Genomic DNA, 19,248 nt, shown 5'->3' on the forward strand with positions numbered 1-19,248 from the left:
ATGGCTACATAGAATATTTGTTTCATATATTAATGTGTAAGCTCAGGAGGTGAATTATTTTTTACTAATTCTGTGTGGATGGTTTTTGCCCAGGAATACAAGGGATCCTCTTCTAGGATCCCATCCCATGTGTTGCTGGGTTCTGTCATCTTGCAGAGCTCATACAGAAGAACTATTTTGCTTCAGTTTTGCATTGTACCTTGTTTTGTGTTGTTATTATTATTATTATCATTTTTATTTTATTTTATTTATTATTTTTATTATTATTTTGGATGAATTTAAAATGTGTGTGATTTGAAATTCCACTTACAAGTTTTAGAATATATGTATTGATTCCATGAATATAGAAAGCTCCAGTGTGATGATTGTTTCTTTTCTCTGCATTGTAGGTGGTGTTAGCAAAACATGTATACGAACAAGTCCTTCAGACTCTGGATAATTTAATTTACAGTGAAGACTTGAACAAATTTTCAGCCACTTCTGTATCTCCAACTAGTATTAGCTCTCCTTCAGCATCACTTCATAGTACAGGCACAGAATTCTTGAGTGAACGGAAGGAGAATGGCTTATTCAGCCACTCTAGTTTTAATTCTGTTCCAAACAAGCCCTTAGCTATCAGGGAAACAAAATCTTTTACTCAAATTCAAGCAAACTTTCACATCTCAGAGCTCCAGGTTCAGTTAAGTGGTGATCTCACACTTGGGGCACAAGGTCTTGTCAGCCTTAAGTTTCAGGATTTTGATGTTGAGTTTGCCAAAGATCACCCTCAGACCTTGTCCATTCAGATTGCCTTGCGTTCCCTGCTGATGGAAGATCTCTTGGAAAAGAAACCAGACTCTAAGTATAAGAACCTCATGGTGTCTCATGGAGCACCCAAACCATCCAGTTTAGCCCATAAGGAATATCTTTCACAGTCCTGTCCCTCAGTGTCCAATGCAGAATATCCAGATATGCCACGTTCCCTCCCTTCCCATATGGAAGAAGCACCTAATGTCTTTCAGCTGTACCAAAGACCAGTTTGTGCCTCCCGTAAGAAGCAAAAAGAAGATGCTGATTCTGAGTATCCTCTGACTCCACCTCCTTCTCCATCAGCAGACAGATCCAAGTTGCCCTGTGGAAAAAGTAACTTTGATGATTCATTAGTTCATATCAATATATTTCTAGTGGATAGGAAACATCCTGAATTTTCCTCTCGCTATAACAGAATTAACCGTAGTGTAGATGTTGATTTTAATTGTCTAGATGTGTTAATTACTTTGCAAACTTGGGTAGTAATATTGGATTTCTTTGGGATTGGATCCACTGCTGATAACCATGCTATGAAGCCGCAGCCTGAAGATACTCAGCAGCCAATCAAAGCAGAAATAAATTCCTTGTCAGCTTCTCAAGTCCAAGAGCCTGTAAACACTAAGCTGGATCTAAAGGTATACTTGACATGGAAAACAGTAATTGGATTGTCTGTCATAAAGCATCTGGTTTATAGGAACTTAAGGTGACATTTACATCAGGTGTTTTATTTTCTGGTGGGGAGTGTGAATAAATGCAGAAACAGAATTAAAATGTATGTAGATGTAGTTAAAAAAAGGAGTTACAGAAAAGCAGAACACTTGCAAAATGCTTGGCTCCCTTGCTCTGTGACCCTCTCTTGAATGAAAAGGTTACTTCAGTATTAAAGACCTAAAATGATGCAATTGGCACTGTGCTGTTCTAGGTACTGTGGAGTTTATTTATGAAAAAATTCTATATTTTATAAATATATATCAGTAGATGTTTATACATCTATATGTATAAAGATGTTTTTTAAAAACACATGTTGTATGTGTATATGATATAGTCTTTCCCCAGAGGCCCTGCAGTTTAACTTACATGTGACAAAAGACAAGATGAAGGTAGAAGTGCTGGGATTTGTTCTTGGTCTGATCATTCTGAATTGCTTGGGAGACCCATTAATGTGCAAACAAGGCAGGAAAAATGTTGCTCTCTGAATTCAGTGTCTCCCAGTAAAATAATTGTTCTTTGCCATTCCTGTATTGCAGTGCAGTTGTCTTGGAAAAAAGCTAAACAAGATGTTCAAGCTCTGAAGTCATGTTTTTCATACCAATTTGTTCCTGTTTTGTTTGACCAGGTCCATTCTTTATCCTTAGTCCTGAATAAGACAACCAGTGAGCTTGCTAAAGCCAGTGTGGCAAAACTTGCAGCTCACTTGGAAGTGACTGGTGAGTAGATTGAGGGGCTCAGGTTGTTCACAGCTTAAAATAAAATGAGTTCACATGAGTAAAATGTGCACTGGAATAATGATTTGAAGTGTTTTGGTGCTCAGTGGGGTTTGTGAGGTTTTTTTCTGGGCAAAATGTACATTCTTCTCGCACTGCTTCTTCCTTTGCTCTTTTGGGGTTTATTTTAAATCATGACAAGCCTCCTTTGAAAGTTGTCAAACCTTTCATCATTTTAGCTGTGATTGGCTTTGATTTTAATACTTCACTTTCACAGAGTAGAACAATAGTTTTTATTACTGTTCTAGAGGAAAAAAAGTAATTGTATCTAAGTTTCACAAATCAGTGGTGTGATCACATGATGTGTGTAAAGCCTGTAGTAAAGTGTGGGTTAATAAAATCTTTGTAGCAGAAACACATTCTTTTCTTTGAACAGGAGGTTTAATGTTTAATTGAATTGACTTTTTAAATTACTTGTAGGGAGGCTATCCCACTAATAGAAACTTTTGGGGTTTTGTAACTGATCTGTGTTTGAGGATCCTGATTGTCTGTCCTTTGTTTTCCAGAGGGAGATTTAGCCTTGCAGGGAAGTATTGGAAGTCTGTCCTTAAGTGATCTTACATCTCATGGAGAATTTTACAGAGAACGTTTCACTACAAGTGGTGAAGAGGCACTCATTTTTAAAATCATTAAGTATGAATTTTAACTTTTTGTTACTCAATATTAGCTTGTTACTCCATTAACTTCCAACCTTCCCTCCAAAAAACCCCAAAAGTTGAACAAACCCAGAAAACCCAAGCCCACAACTCTCAAGGCTGTGTGATTCTGCTTTGGCCTCTTGGGACTTAAGTGGGACTTAGAATATTTTCAGTTATAAATTTAAGATTTTTAACTTATCTTTGTCTTGCAATGTATGAAGAAATAGAAAAGGAAAGGTAGTTTTTTATTTACCTCTAAAGGTGTTCTTGGAAGTCTTTATATGATAGCTTGTTCCTAGCTAAAACAGTTCTTTTTATAAAGCTAGAAGATGTTTTCAACTGATGAAATGGATTTTCCATGGCTTCTTGATTTTGGAATAAGGAGTTTGTTTTTATCGTCATGTAAATTTGAATTTCTTTGTTATGTTTTAAGGAATAGGTCTTATCTTGTGATGTTTCCTGTTTTTCCAGTTGATCAGATTAGAAATTATCCAAGTGATGTTATGGAATTAATTTCAAATATGACAGCACACTGATTCAGAATTGAATGCACACATTATCCTGCAGTGGAGTAGTTACCTTAAAAGCCACTGTTCTGATGTAAAATCACCAAAGGTATAACTGGTGTGCAGAGATTAAAAGTACATTCCGAATGCAGACTACTTCTATTTGCTTAGTTAAAACTCAGCATCACTTAAATGTAAAAAATTTAGAAGTTCAAACCAAATTTTTCATGTCTGCAACTGAAATAGTGTTAATTCCATGCTGTGAATGTCAGTGAAATCTGTCCCGGGGCTGGATCAGTCTCATAATCTGAGTTCAGTCCTCACACCTGGCACCAGCTGTGGGGGTCCCAGCTGTGGGTGTCTCTGGGTCTGGACTGAAGGCACTCAGACAGCAGTTCATGCTCACACTCAGGTGTTTATTATTCCTTATCAGTCAAACAGTCTCACTGCTGGGAGTTCAGCAGCTTTTCATTACAAGGCACAAAATGCCCAACAATCTCTTGGTCCAAGGGCTTGTGAGACTGAACTGTCCAATGAAGAGCTGACACCTGGATTATTTTCCCTTTTAACCCAAGAACTGATCCCACAGAGCTGCAGTGCAGACTTTTCTGCCTAATTCCAAAATGCCACCCAAACCCATGGAGAAGGAGGAAGAAGAAGCATGAAGAAGAAACCCAGGACAGCACCCTGTGCCCTCCACCTTGCTGCCATCCACAACATCCTAAAAACCCCAAACCCTCAATTTCTCACCCAGTGACACACCTGCACTGCTCTCTAGAATCTGTTTCACACTTTTGTGGGTTCCAGTCTCTCCTGAAGTCTGGGAAACTTTCTCCATGGATGAGGGTCAGAGTCAGTGCTGCCCTGGGGGTCAGGGCACCCCAGAGCAGACACTGAAATATTCCTGTGCCCTGGGTTTCTACAAAATCCTCTGTATTACTAATTTGAATGCAGCAAAATGTCTAGTGCTGCTTCTAAAATGTAGCTAAGATTGGTAAATTTTACTTTCACCCCTTCTCACAGGTATGGGAGGCCAGACCCTCTGCTGCAGAGGGACTGTGACATGCGTGTCACCCTGCGGATGGCCTCTGTCCAGTACGTACACACCCAGCGCTTCCAGGCCGAGGTGGTGTCCTTCATCCAGCATTTTACTCAGCTCCAAGATGTCTTGGGCAGGCAGAGAGCAGCAATTGAAGGACAAACAGTATGTCTGGGCCTTTTTTCTATTCTTTCCCAGCCCATTTTTTGCAGTTGAAATGTGGTATATAATTTATGTTAATGCATCATCTCGAGTTGGAATGGTGGGAGGTTTTAGGTTTTGGTGTTGGTAGAGTGTTGCAAAACAACATGAAATGAACAAAACTCACAGGCTGAGATATCCAAGGCAAAAAAGCCACGTTTATTTCCGACCTTGATATTTATAGAATTCCAAAACTGACCATTGATTGGAGGATGAAATTGCCACCTCTCCAACCACAAATCAACAGACCATCAGTTTTCTCCTCCTCCAGAAAGGAATGCAAAACAATCATTATTTACATGAAAAGTGCGAGAGAAACTCCATCACAAAATTGTAAACATCAGAAGGCTCAGAAGAACTTTAGAAGAACAGGGCGACAGTAGAGATTTCTCAGGCTCATCTTGTAGTCAAGAGACCTTAATTAGGACAATCCTGCTGCTGTTTGAAAGTGCAGAATACCAAATTTGCACATTCATTAACACCTGGTTTCTGCAGGATGCACTGGAGAGAAAGGATCAAGGTGTTACCTTGGCTTATTCTCCACTGTTCTCCAGGTGATAATACCTGAATTAGGAGAACCAAGTGAGAAGTTCTGTTCCACTCAGGTGTATGTCTTTGATTTAGTTTGATGGCTGGTAGTCAGAAAATCAGAACTTCTATGTGGTAGAATGTATGAATATAGAGATTGTAGAGCAAGATGGAGTATATCAACTTACCAATATAGACTATATAGGACATGATAGAGTGCTGCAATAATCAGGGCAGCCATAGACCACATGCCCCATTGTGGGAGTAATTAATACAGTCAATAGTCTTTTAAAATAAGCTTCTTATAATTGAAGGAAAGACAGTGAATAGTTGGATATTAAAATGCTTCATTGTGCACCAGGTGGGAAGTTTGAATCTGATTTTGAAACATCTGTTCTAAATGCTGGGGTTTTGCTTTTTGCAAATAATTTTTCTTAAGTAATTTGTTATGTGGTGAGCTGAATAGTGTCCTGTCTCTTAGTTCAGGGCTGAAAGGCTGTGTCACTCCTGAGTGCTGTACCTCTTGCACAGGTTTTTCCTGTTTACATCATAATACTTTTTAAATGACCCTTTGTTCTCTGCCTAAAACAAGAGTTTGAGGGGTTTTTGTTGTTTGCTTTGTTGTTGTTTTTGTTTGGTATAAATTCTTACCATACCTTAATTTTGTAAATCAAGGGGTAACGATCCTGAGCTCAATACTAATCAGTGGAAAATAATCACCTGATTCCTGCAATTTTTGTAATTATTTCTGAAATGTATTTTTGCTTTTTCCAGGTGAGAGATAAAGCCCAGCGAGCTTCCCGAGTTCTTCTTGATATTGAGGCTGGGGCTCCTGTTCTGCTGATACCTGAGAGCTCCAAGTCCAACAGCCTTATTGTAGCTAATCTGGGGAAACTGAAAGTGAAGAACAGATTCCTGTTTGCAGGAATGCCAGGGACCTTTTCATTAAAGAACAAGGTAGGAACATTGCTTCTTCATTTAGCAGCTTGCAGTTTTGCTGGTTCTTGTGTGTTATTTCTAAATCAAATTTTTAAATGATTTTTAAATTTTATTTCATATATTGACTTTATAGTTGTGCTAATGAGAGTCTGTGCTAGTGTGCTGGCAGATCTTCTAGATATGCCTTGCTGCTGATTGTGCTGTACTGCCCTTCCTATCTTAGCTTACTGTCTGAGGCACTGGGGCAGAGGGGAGACTGAACTGAGAGTTTGGAGACAGCAGAGGGAATAAAGGAGGCTGAACTCACTCCTGCTGCTCTGGTGAAGAATCAGGACCCAGCCAGGTGCACACCTGAGTGTGGGACCAGGGTGGGCTTTCAGCTCGCCCTTTTTGGTTACTCCAGCTGTTCACCACTCAAAATGTCCACAGTGTGAACAGCAGAGAACAGGGCTCTGTGTTGGCTGAGACTTGCTCTGACACACTGGAGAACAGAACGGGGGTTTTTTTCTGGCCCTCAGTGAAAACTGAATGTGTGTAGCTGCTTTGGTGAGGTGAAGCCATGGGAAAGGTTTCCAGTGGCTGTTCATGTGGCAAAGCACAGGACAGCAGCAGCTGGTGCAGGAGCAGCTGGTGCTGCTCTTGAGAGATGCAGCCACAAAATTTGGGAGAAGGAAGATCCATCTTGGATGGCTTTCTGTATCTAACCCATTCAACAAAACAGAGGTTGTCTGGGAAACCTCCGATTTGATTTTGAAGGGATTAGAAGTTAGATGGACTAAATTACTGCAGTGGATTTGTGGTGTGTCTGCTGCCTTCACCTGATTGTGTCTCCCTGTGCCTGCTGTAAGGAGATGGTGCACTGTGATGTTGGGCTGTTCCTGTACTGTAATGTGTTGATACAAGCACAGGTTTGTAAGCAGTAGACTTCTAAATTAACATTATAAGTTAAAGAAAGCGGGCACAATAATTTTATTTCAGCCTAAAAATACTGTGTTATGTAGAACTGTAGAAATGTAGGTGTTTGAAATGGAATTAGGTGGGGTTTGGCTTTTTTTTTGTGGGTTTTGTTTTCATTTTTCCTCTGTCCTATGTTTATTTTTGAGGATCGGATTTTACAAGGCAATGCATACAAGGATCCAGTTTTATTTGAGGTATTTCACATCCTTATGGCAGTGTTCAGGTGCTCCTCATTCATTCTATAAAAAAGAAAGTATTCTTCTGGAATTTAGCACTTAAAAAAGCTACTTCATTTATTAAAAATGATGTTTCTGTTCTAAAGGTTTTGCTGAATTCTGAATTGGATGCAAACTTTTTTGTGGTGTGCTCTTTATGCATGTCTGAGGAGCTGCTAATTTGGATTTAATTGCATAAATTCATAGATTTATAGATGATGTGATGATTTTCCTTTGCATGTACTTTTCAGTCTTTTCTTTAAGTATGAAGTTAAATGTTTATATCCTCAAATTTTTTTTCTTAAAATTCTTGGTTGTGTTTACAATGAATTTTTCCATTTTTTCTAATATTTACAAACCATGTAAGGCAATAAAATATTAACAATTAAAACCAGAAAGGGAGGCTTATGGTAGGGATTGATGTGACATCAGAAACTGGATCCAAAAAGAAGATGGGAAATGATAGTAACAATACAGGAGTCAGGGGCAGAGTGAGCAATCTTGGAGTAAGGGCTGAGTAAACACTAAAGATGATTGCTACCTGCATGTAGAACATGAGGTTAATTGATTGAAATGATTGACAGATTAATCCCAAAATTGGCTTTGGCTATAAAGGTGGTGTGTAAACCTCCTCCACCAGACAAATCCCAGACTGGTTGGGGCCATTCCTGCACAGATTGGTCAAGCAGGATTTTTGGGAAAAGAAATTTCTAATGTTGATGTGACTCTTTTTTTTTGTAGTGAAATTTGCAGGGTTTTGATGCAAGACAGCTCATGGATTTCCACTGGATATGTGGTGGTGGGGAGATGTCTAAAATGTTTTACATCAGTATAAATGAATTTTTCTTTCTTCACCTGTGAGTAATTTAACACTAAGTGTAGGGATTTATCCAGCCTTAAACTGCAGGAGAACTTTGGGGACAGATTTTGGTGTGACAACTGAAGTATTTAAAGGGTATCAAAGTGCATGTGTAGAAGTGTTAGTTCTCATATTGTAATAAAATATGAAGTTGCTGACATGATCTTGCAGAAATAATGGCTTTTTTTTTTCATCATCTGGAAAACAGCTTTAAATATTTAACAGTCTTTATTCTGCAGAAATGTTTAATGCTGTCACAGTCTTACCCCTCCATTTTAGCATTAATTTCATGCACATGAGAGTATTTCAGTTTTATGCAAAACCCTCTGCTTTTGAATTAGTTTCTCATTGAAAAGATTCTAAAGCTTTTTGAGGAAGGTTGCTGAAATAAACTTTTTTTACAAAGAAAATGTTCTCATCTGCTGTTAAGGCTATAGGAGAAAAGTTGGGCCATTTTTCTACAGCAGAGGATACTGGCATTCTAGTAATTTGTTGAACAAATTACTAGAACATTGATGCATTGGTTCCTTAGAATTCAAGTCAAAAATCTAATGTTAATTACAAAATTTCTTTCATTAGCAGGATTCTGTTCAGTTTTCCTCTCCTATGGGAACCCCAAAACATAGTGTGAAGAAAACGAGTGCTGATGAGTCCAAATTAGCAATAGAAGGATTGGTGATGAAAAAAACATCAGGAGCAAACATTTCTAGGCTGAAGAATGAGCCTGCAGTGAGCCCATCGAGTAAGCAGCAGGGGCAGCCATCCAAGCTGCCTGTTGTCCCAAACCCTGAGAGCCCAGGTATGTGAGAGCTCTAGGAACCCCATGGAGCTTCTTTTGCCTTGTGAAATAGTGCAGTGACATCCTGCTTTGGTCTTATGTGACACTGAAAAGGTATGAGGCTCTGGGTCTGAAGATTGCAGATTGGAGAATAAATGACTTCTGAGCTTCAAGGCTGATTTTTTGCAGCTTAAAGGATTAAGGAGTTGTAGTTCAGTTTCTGGAAGAACAGTCCTGCAAATTGGGTGTGTTTTGAGATGCATATTGCAGATATACAAGGAGTGTACTTGGACTCCTAATTAGCAATTTAGATTGACCTGTGAATGAGCTTGGTATCTGCTAGTTACAGATACTGAACATGAATTTTAAAAAAAAGTGGAATAAAATCAAAGCTAAATTAAATTTCTTTTTAAAAGTAGGTTGCATTATTTTGCACAGATTCTATTTTTCTTCCTTAGTGTGTTATCTCCTGTGTACTTGCAGAGGATCACATCTGCCTCTTAGACTGCATTGTAGTTGATCTGCAGGACATGGACATCTTTGCTGCTGAAAGATACCAGAGAGAGTATTCCAAGGCTGTGGAAGATACCAGTGCAGATCTGAGCTTTCCATCCTACTTGGTGAGGCAGACAGGAGGGAGCCTGCTGACAGAACCCTTCAGACTGAAGTTAAAAGTAGAGAGAAATTTGGACAAGTGAGTTTCAACAGGGTCACTTTATGCTGTCACCTAGAGCAGTGTTTTTGTGTTACAGACATGTTTTATGAAAAATCTTTTTTTTAAGATTTTTTCTCTTGAGAAGCTGAGAGGCTTCAAGAACAAAATGTAAATAATAACTGTCTGCTGCTGTGGAATGCAACAGGTACATCTTTGATTGGTCTATGTTAGTTGTTTTTAATTAATAGCCAATCACAGTAAGCTAGCTCAGACTCTCTGAGAGTCAGGAGCTTTTGTTATTATTTTATTCTGTTCTTTTCTTTGCAAGCCTTCTGATGAAATCTTTTCTTCTATTCTTTTAGTATAGTTTTAATATAATATATATCATAAAATAATAAATCAAGCTTTCTGAAACATAGAGTTAAATCCTTGTCTCTTCCCTCATCCTGAGACCCCTGTGAACACCACCACATTTTTGTATCCTGAAGGTCTTCCCTGCTGTTGGAGCTCCTGGAAACACTGAGATTTCCTCTTTTTTCTCTTTGCTGCAGAGAGCTGAGTCATGCTGTTGCAGACATTTCAATCCATGGCAACCTGTCCTCAGTGCACTGCTCTCTGGATCTGAACAAGTACAAACTGATCCGTGGGCTGCTGGAGAACAACCTGGGTGAGCCCATCGAGGAGTTCATGCGCCCCTATGACCTGCAGGACCCAAGAATTCTTGTAAGGATCTGTGTGCACCTGAAATTCTCTTGGAATGTCTGGGGGTGTGTCTTGGTTTGGAAAGCCAGGAGTCTGCTAAGGAAGGCAGGAGCCTCCCCTGAAATGGAGAATGCAAACCCTCCCCACCCCTCTGAATTGCTGCAAATTTTAAATTAAGGGGCTCACAGGCAAAAAATGTGGGAGCAGGAAATAGGGAAGAAAACAAAAGGATAAAATAAACAATGCAGTGAACCAAAACAGCACTGCCAGAGTCAGAGCACAGCCTGACACCCTGTGGGTCAGGGGGCTGGCAGCAGTGCCACTGGAATTGTGGCTCAGCCCTCCTGCAGTGCCAGGGCTGGTTCTGCTGGAGCAGGGATCCTGGAGAAGGGAGCACTCTGCCTCTGAAGGGCCAGGGGAAGAGGCAGCTGCTGCTCCTCTGGGAAATCCAGTGGAGAAGCTGTGCTGGTGTTCCAGAATCTCAGATTCTATCTGGGTAGGAATGCCTGGCTCCTCCCTCTGGGCTCACATCTCCCAGTTCTTATCAGCCATGCAGGGACAGTCAATGGCCTGTTATCAGCAGGTGTCTCCTCCCCAGGGAGGAGTGATTGTGGAAGAGATAAGGAAAACTGCCTCCTGAACAGAAGACAAGTGCTATGCAGATGGTGATAGAATACATCTTGCCTTGCAGTCTGGAACAGGGTGGTTGCTGATTTTGCTGATGGCAGCAATATTTTAAGGACAAAGGAGCTCTAGACCAGTACTGTGAAAATGGGTTAATGGTCATTTTCAGGTTAAAGGCCACAGTGTTTTGAAATGTGACATTTCCCCAGTAATGAAAGCATTGATGAAGCCATTTGGAGAAGAAGGACGCCACACAAAAGCTGTTTACATTTTTCTGAAATACAGGTTAATTCAGAGATCAAAGTTAAGCAGATGCTCTGAAAAAGAATGTTGGTGTTTTCCACTTTCAGACAGTTTTGAGTGGAGAAGTGTATACTTCCATGTCATTCCTCATTGACATGGTTAATGTGAGCCTGGAACTGATGGATCCAAAGGGAAAAGATGGATGCAGCTCTTTAGCCAGGTATGAATGTTCTTCTCTTACTGTATACCTTGTCCTAAATACTATGCTTATGTGAAAGATACAGCACAAGAATTAAAATAATATGTGGAATTACAATTTGGTAATGCAGTAAAATGGAATTTTTTAATTAGAGTCCGAACTGGGAGTTTGAGCTGCCCTGAAAGATGAAAGAGAAGGACACTGTTCAAAAGATATGGTCTGTCTTTCCACTTGTCCTTGAAATAACAGTCCAGGAATCAGTACTTGCCCAAAAGAAACAGTATTTTAATTGAGAAAGCAAAACAAGGGACGGTTAAGAAAGCAAATTTCTGCTATGTTGGCTTGTTGAGTTTTTTTAAATCCAGAAGGCTTTTTATCTATGGAAAATATTACATAGATAAACAGATCTATTTTCTATCTCTGTGACATGGGACATGATTGTAGTTGTTTTAGAAAATACCTAAATGAAAGATTTCAGCAGTGTGCCAAAATAAGTGGCTCCAAGAAATAAATAAACTAGAAATCATTTGGGTGTGTTGTTTTGCTTTTTATTCTCCCAGGTTTGATTTTAAGAAATCCAAGCTGCTTTTTGAAAGCTCTTCAGATGGAACAAAGTCTGTAAATCTGGTCTCTCATTCCATGATGGCCTTTGACACTCGTTATGCTGGACAGAAATATGCTACAGGCCCCCCAAATGTCTTCAGTTGCATCTTTCAGTCATCCAAGAACACCAGCAGCCCTGGAGCAATCCAGATTGAATTGCATTTCAGGTTGGTAATTCTGGGATTTGTTTGTTTTTAATAATGACATAATCAGTATTGTCCTGATTTTAATCCATCTTCTATTACTGTAGATAAACCTGGAGCCATTGTATTTCCATCTGATGACATTTTTGGGGTGATCAGTGGTACTTGATAGGTTGAAATCTGCAGTTATTAATGCACTGGGAGTTGTTGAATTTTTCTTTTTCACTTACTGCAATAAAATTTAAGTTTGAACGTGTAATGGATCAGATGAAGGTTTGACCTATTCAAATCAGTAGTGCTTAAAGCTTGATCATTCTGGCCTACCACTTGTATGTGTGCATAAAACCAGTTTGTAGAATTTTTAATATGAGATGCACAAAAGCTGTTACCCAGCAGGTGTCACAAGTGGTTTTCTGAGAGCATCAGATACAGACAGAAACAGCACCTCTTTCAAAAACAATCTCTGTGTTCTCTTCTGTGTTCTGTCCTAGCTGTTTGTGTTTTCTTACCTGTTTTGATCCAATTTAGTATTGAAATTAGGAATATAAAGTATAATGTCAGTATTTACCTGTATCAGCATGGTGGTTTTTTAGGAATGTTAACTATCAAAAAAGAGGGTGAAATGAGATGACCAGAGATGTTGCTTTCACTTCTGATCTGATTTACTGACCAAGCTCAGCTTTCTCAGTCTCATATAAGTATGATGCCTTCTGGAACAGTTGCAGGAGTAATGTAGAAAAAAAAAATTGTGGATTATTCCAGTAGAAAATTTTAGGGACAATTTTTTCATGAAAACCAGCTAAAGAATCTTGGCAACTGAGAGAATTTTTTTTTTAAGATCTGGATGCTGCATTATGTTTTTAGGTACCTAAAAAATGTGTTCAGAAAGAAGCCACTGTTTCAATTGCATTAAAACTAAAATGGGATTTACTAAAAAGATACACCCTAAAAAACTCCAGATGGTTTTCACAGAACTGTTGAGTCAGTAGGCAGCTAGATTAGACACAGCTAGTGAGTTTGCACAGTACAGCCTAATCTGGTTTGTGAGTGAGAGTTTCAGGAATCTTCTTCCCAACTGGTGTGATTTTAAATTTCAGCTGCAGCAGCATGTGGTCTGTTTTTAGTGGTGAGAGCATCCTTGGCAGAAGATGCAAGGGCTGGCAGAACTCAGTGATGGTGTTCTACTGGCTGGTGCCTCTTGAAATATCCTGGAGAGCCAGGCAGGGTTATAGGCAGAGCCTGCTCCCCACTAAGGCATCACAGTTCTCTGGAGATTTTATAGTTCACAGTGTGCTGGACTGAAAATTGCTTCATGGTATTTAAGCACTTAGATGATTTTCCAGTTAGCGTGATCAAATGTAAGTGGTATTCCAGATCACAAAGCCAAAGACTTTATCCCTCCTGGCCAGACCTTCAGAATGGGATGCTGGAAGCTCAGGCAGGCTGACATTTTTTCTGAATGACAAAGCAGCTTCCTGTGCTGCAAAATAGTGTCAGGGTATGAGAGGAAATTCATGTTGTACCCCTTATCTCAGAGCCAGGTCTGAGTTTCACACACACAATGTTAGGTTTGATACCCAACAGACATAAAATGATCATTAAAAAAGGTTTTAAAATTTGAGATTTTGAAAATTAATCTTGATAATGTAAGTGTGTTAAAGGAACTTTTACAAATTTCCTGTCAGGCAGTTTTTCAGTTCATCTCTTGTATCATTATGGCTTAGAATTTTTGCAGTTGAGATCTGTTGGGATTCTGTGGGTACAGCAAACTGTTGAATTTCAATCTGTTAAAAAAAAAAATATATATATATATATACACACACACATAAATGTGTGTATATATATAATAGAATGTGTGTGTATATATATAAATGTATATATAGGAGTTCAAACTCCTATATATAAGTGTTTACATAAATATATATATAAAATATGTATATACATAGGAGTTTATATACTAAATGTGTATATATATAAAAATACATAAATGTGTATATATATATATATTAAAAAGTATGTATGTATGTATTTTAAAGGCCAGCCACTGTAAACCAAGTGTCTGCCTATAAAATGCCATATGAGTCTTACTAGATACTGATAGATGCTGGTAGTTGTCAGCACAATTTTAAATATTTAGAGGTTGTTAAGTTCACCCTGTGTGATTCTCTCTTCTTAAAAGGTCTACTAAGGATTCCTCCAGTTTCACAGTTGTTCTGAACAATCTTCGTGTGTTCCTGATATTTGACTGGCTGTTACTGGTTCATGACTTTTTATGTACTCCTGGAGATAGCAAGAAGAGGGAAAATCCCCATTCCCGGCAGCGAAGCTGCATCAGTGACACCAGTGTGGTTCCCAAAACTGTGAAAAGTGGAGTGGTGACCAAACGTTCCTCACTCCCTGTGACAGCAGAAAAGCAGCTGGAAGTCAAGGTTAACGTGACAGGTAAATGTGCTCTGCTCTGAGGCTTTTGTTTTCCTCATTGAGGAGTTTTTCTCATTAAATCTGAGTGCTGGTGTAAAGGAAGCTCCATTAAAGGAAATCAAGAAAAGAAACCTGCTACAAATGCCTAAAGTACCTTAATGATATTGCCAACTGCCCTGTTAGTTATGTATTTCTATTTTGATTAAGGAACTGAATTTGTGGTGGTTGAAGACATGTCCTGCTTCGATACCAATGCAATTATTCTGAAGGGAACAACTGTTCTCACTTACAAGCCCAAGCTGATAGATCGTCCTTTCTCTGGCAGTTTGTTTGGCATTGAGGTAAGGAAAATAAATTTGCTTTATATAACATCTCAAATTAGAGGAGTTTATGAAGATACTTTGCTATAAATATCTATACAAAAGGAATAGCCCACAAAAGCTTTCTGAAGTTTGTTGGTTTCTCATAAAATGCTCTCATTTTACAGCAGTTTTGAGAATAGTTTAATATTGTTTCTATTAAAACATTGTAAGACTTGACTGTTGCCTCAAAATATTGCTAGTTCTTGCCAGAGCTGTTGTCTCAGTTCATATTTTTTTAAAAAATTTTGTAATTTTTAGGTGTTTTCCTGCCGGTTAGGAAATGAGCAAGAGACTGCACTGTCAATTATTGATCCAGTACAGATTCATATGGAACTTATTGGGAATTCTTCCTATCCAATTGGTTCAGGACTGCTGGATGCTTTCAATAGTGAAGATTTTCCTCCTATTCTAGAGGTAATATTAAAGGCCTGAATAAAACTGTGCAGTAGAGAATACTAGCAGAGATATTTTTATGCCCAAGGATTCAACAGTAAACTTTCAAATGCATAAGAAGAGAGTAAGGTAACTTTTTCCTGAAATGGAAAAGGAAAAGAAAGAAGCATGTAGAAAATGCTCTTAGTGGTAATGAAAAAGTGATTTATGGGATATGTTACAGAGATTATTAGTGGAGGAAAGAAATGGGCTGATTATGTAGGCTGATGGTGTTATATAGTTACTAATAGCTGAAATCAAATAATATTTTTCTATATTTTCTGTTTCTAATTGTTGGGACCTATTAGAGGGGAATTATATTTCAAGACTTTTTTACCATTATATCAAAGTAAAACTTCTTTTCCCTGAGATGGAATGCTTTTGGTTGTTGGTAAATAATAACAAGTTTCATAAATTCATCATTGGATCTTTAAAACAGCATGGTGATCAGATTGTAACACTAAATTTTGTCTTCCTTTGGGAAAAGCTTTATTAATATCTGAAATATTTAAGAAAAATGTGTAGAAAAAGGCAAGTGAATCTTATATTCTAATTTTTCATTTAGATTCAGTTGCAAGCACTGGATATCAGACTGTCCTACAATGATGTTCAACTCTTCTTGGCAATTGCAAAGTCAATTCCCCAGCAGACAAGTGCAGCTCTGCCTGACTCAGCTGCCTCAAGTGCTGGGAGTGCTGCTGATCCCTCCAGTTCAGCACTGGGGCATGAGAACTCCTTGGCTCATGAAACCAGAGATGGATCCAAACGTGGGCTGGATCCTGTTCTTGGTATGTTTTTCACTGTTGGAGTGAAGCCATTCCTTGCATCTAAGGGAGGTTGCTACAAGGTGAAGCTAATCTATATGCTGAACACAAAAGGTGTTGGTTTCTTCATGGATTTGGAACTACCTAATAATGCCATTGTCCATAAAAACATAAAAGCAGGGCTGAGTCATGTGCTTTTGCTATAGTTGCAGTCTTAAATAAGCAACCCCCCATTTTTCATCCAGATGTATCTTGATTTTAGAAATGAAATGAGTAGGTAAGTGTGAAGGATTGATGCCTGGTTACCTGTTCATTCCAGAAGCCCAGCTGGCTCGCCTCCAGGAGCTGGGATTCAGCATGGAGGATTGTCGTAAAGCTCTTCTCATCTGCCAAGGTAACAGCAGACATCCTTAGCAGGGCTTGCACATTGTTCATATTACCTTCACTGCAATTAAGTAAAGCCTTTAGACTGTCAGGTGGCTGTGCACAGGCACTCTTTCCTTCTTTAGAACATCTTTGGCTCTGTGCTGGCCTGTGGTCTTAAACATTCTTCTTCCTGTTCTGCTACTGTGTAAAATCCACCCCCCAAGGATTCTTTCTGCCCTTTGGGATGTCATGTGGGGTGCTTGAGTGTATTTTTGTTTGGGAGTTTTAGTTGTGTTAAGGTTGGTAATTTTTATGGTGCACCAATTTCTTGCTATTCCACATCTCTTCCTCTTGAGAGCATGTGTTTTCATCTCTCCCTTTTAAAATCATATTTCTCTAATTCTATATGCAGTACCCGAAAAGAAAACAAAGCTTTACCACAAGTGATTCTTTTTTCCTTTAGCATTGTCATGCTTCCCACCTTATATACAGGCATGCATAATGTTACAGATTTTATTGCATTTGCAAATTTCAAAACACATTTCTTACTTTTAGCATATACCAATATCTTTATAATCTTCTCATATTTATGTTACAAAAGAAGCGTATTGAAGTACTGCTGAGAATATTAAGAGAGAGGGAGTCAGTTATCTTCTATAAGATTTTTACTAAGTACATGAGTGATGATTGATTGGTTGTTTGCTTCTATCTAAGGTGACTTGAAAAAAGCAGCAAGTTGGTTGTTTAAGAATGCTGAACCTCTGAAATCAGTTTCCCAGACTTCTGGTCGAGATAGCCAGGGGATTTTGCCTTTCCAGTTCATCTCTGGAGTGGAAATAAAGGCAGAAAGTGTTTGCATCTGCTTTATAGATGACTGCATGGACTGTGACGTTCCCCTGGCTGAATTAACCTTTTCATGTGAGTATCTGGTTCTGCCTTGGCATGAAATGATTGTCAGTCCTGGGTGTGTTCAGCATTGTGCTCTTGTTTGTCAGGACCTGTCAAATTTCAGCTGACAGTGTCTTAGTGGTGGTTGTGTGGGAATAGGGGGTTCCTTTTTCTTTATTTCTGTTTGGTTTAAGTTTTGGTTTTAAGAAGATTACAGTCTTTGTAGGGTTAAGATTCTGTTTTCCCCGTTTTACATCACATAACAAATGAAATCTGTCCTGAGCAGATTTCTAGGTAGGCTCTGTATTGTAAAGTGTGGCTGTCTGCAAATGTTATTGAAGAGTATTATGATCAGCTTTTTGTACCATTTCAGTTTAAAAGACACGACAAAACCTTCCATTGCTTACTTGACAGTTGAAAAATCAGGAAGCTTCATTGTTTTGCATTAGTTTAAATTTCACTTCTTTTTTTTCCCCCACAGGTTTGAATTTTCTCCAGCATTTGAGGACCAGCCCTGAAGGCTATGCTCGTTTTACCCTCTCTGGAGATTATTACAACCGTGAGCTTTCAGGTGAAATCCCCTGGGGGTGTTTTCTTATTGAAGCTGAGGAAACAGCCTTTCCTCCTACAGGAGCCTGGAGTTCACCCTCTGTGAAATGCCTCTAAGGGAGTAGGGAAAGGTTGACTTTTGGGACTCTGTGTGTGTGAGACAGTGTGATCCTAGACAAGATATCCTGATTTGAGACCGTTGGAGGGATGTGGGAAGTGGAGATTTGGCTGATATGAAAGTGGCACTCAGGTTTTCAAATGGAATTGCATTAAATGGTTATCCAGCAGAATAACAGTTTTATTACAAGCTGTCTCTGCATTCTCTTCTCTCTTCTCTTTAGTTGTTTGGTAGATTCAGTTTATTATGTATTTCATGTGCAGGCAGGTGATTAGGCTCAAGACAAAGGATTAACATAAGAAGACCATCACAATTTATGTTTTAGATACAAAAGCAAGTTAGGCCTCAGTACAGACCAGATACTAACAAAAGAAATAATCTAGTTGTGTGGGTTTTTTTAACTTAGAAATTAAATTTTCTGTTACATCACTGGTGACAAGCATTCAGGAATTTTCTGTGGATAACATGGGGATTTTTTGTTTTGTTTTAAAAAATAATTTGTTTTTAAAAAGATGTAGGGTTCTCACTATAGGACATGAAACAACACGAGCACACACACTGCTGCTCTCAAGGTGAAGAAAAAAGAAGTTTATTTTCTGACCCCAACATTTATAGTTTTCCAAAAGAAACAGTGGATTGGAGGGTGACAGTGCCACCTCTGTAATGACACTGGACAAACCAACAGTCCATCAAATTTCTCCTCCTCCATAAAAGAATGCAAAACAATAAGTTACTTACAGAAAGTGTGTGAGAAAGTTCATTGCAAGAATGTAAACATCAGAAGGCTTAGAAAAATCTTTAAAAAACAGGGTGACATAGGGTGTTTATTTTAATAGCTTCTAGTCTTTTATCTTTTGAGATACTGAATAATCACCAACTTAATGTATAATTTTGTGAAAATCATTGTCAAAGCTATTTGAGAGCTTAATTCCAGCTAGCTTAAATCTAGAGCAGTAATTGCCTTCTAGTGCTTTAATTGGAACTAAGATATTTCTGTGAGACCCTACATACAGAATACATGGACTGAAATGGAGGAGCTGGACCAAATTTGAATTAACTATTACATTAAATCCATAGGCTTGTGACTTCATCTTGAACACAGATTAAAAGTAAAGTTTCTTTATTAAAATTAACAAGTTAAAATGAAAATCTAAAAGTTTCTTTATTAAATATGTAAAGAGCATTCCAGTGTGGCCTCCAAAGAAGCCACACTGGAATGCTCTTTACATATTTAATAAAGAAACTG

General features: G+C 38.5%; 1 protein-coding gene across 4 annotated transcripts in view; it reads left to right on the forward strand.

Annotated features, from left to right (window-relative positions):
- Positions 1-19,248, forward strand: part of VPS13D (vacuolar protein sorting 13 homolog D) — a 102,672-nt gene that overhangs the window by 17,616 nt on the left and 65,808 nt on the right. For 2 of the 4 annotated variants that reach the window (XM_050982564.1, XM_050982567.1), the window contains exons 21-37: positions 390-1,424; positions 2,126-2,216; positions 2,780-2,906; positions 4,441-4,621; positions 5,960-6,142; positions 8,735-8,954; positions 9,417-9,627; positions 10,140-10,311; positions 11,265-11,377; positions 11,917-12,126; positions 14,282-14,544; positions 14,731-14,864; positions 15,144-15,299; positions 15,883-16,105; positions 16,401-16,475; positions 17,162-17,365; positions 17,817-17,906. In XM_050982564.1, the coding sequence (XP_050838521.1) occupies positions 390-1,424; positions 2,126-2,216; positions 2,780-2,906; positions 4,441-4,621; positions 5,960-6,142; positions 8,735-8,954; positions 9,417-9,627; positions 10,140-10,311; positions 11,265-11,377; positions 11,917-12,126; positions 14,282-14,544; positions 14,731-14,864; positions 15,144-15,299; positions 15,883-16,105; positions 16,401-16,475; positions 17,162-17,365; positions 17,817-17,906 (3,688 nt within the window). The remainder of the gene's footprint in view (positions 1-389; positions 1,425-2,125; positions 2,217-2,779; positions 2,907-4,440; positions 4,622-5,959; positions 6,143-8,734; positions 8,955-9,416; positions 9,628-10,139; positions 10,312-11,264; positions 11,378-11,916; positions 12,127-14,281; positions 14,545-14,730; positions 14,865-15,143; positions 15,300-15,882; positions 16,106-16,400; positions 16,476-17,161; positions 17,366-17,816; positions 17,907-19,248) is intronic. The other 2 variants (XM_050982565.1, XM_050982568.1) reach the window with 1 other exon arrangement.

Source organism: Serinus canaria, chromosome 21 (genome assembly GCF_022539315.1).
Source record: "Serinus canaria isolate serCan28SL12 chromosome 21, serCan2020, whole genome shotgun sequence".
NCBI classification, from domain to species: Eukaryota; Metazoa; Chordata; class Aves; order Passeriformes; family Fringillidae; genus Serinus; species Serinus canaria.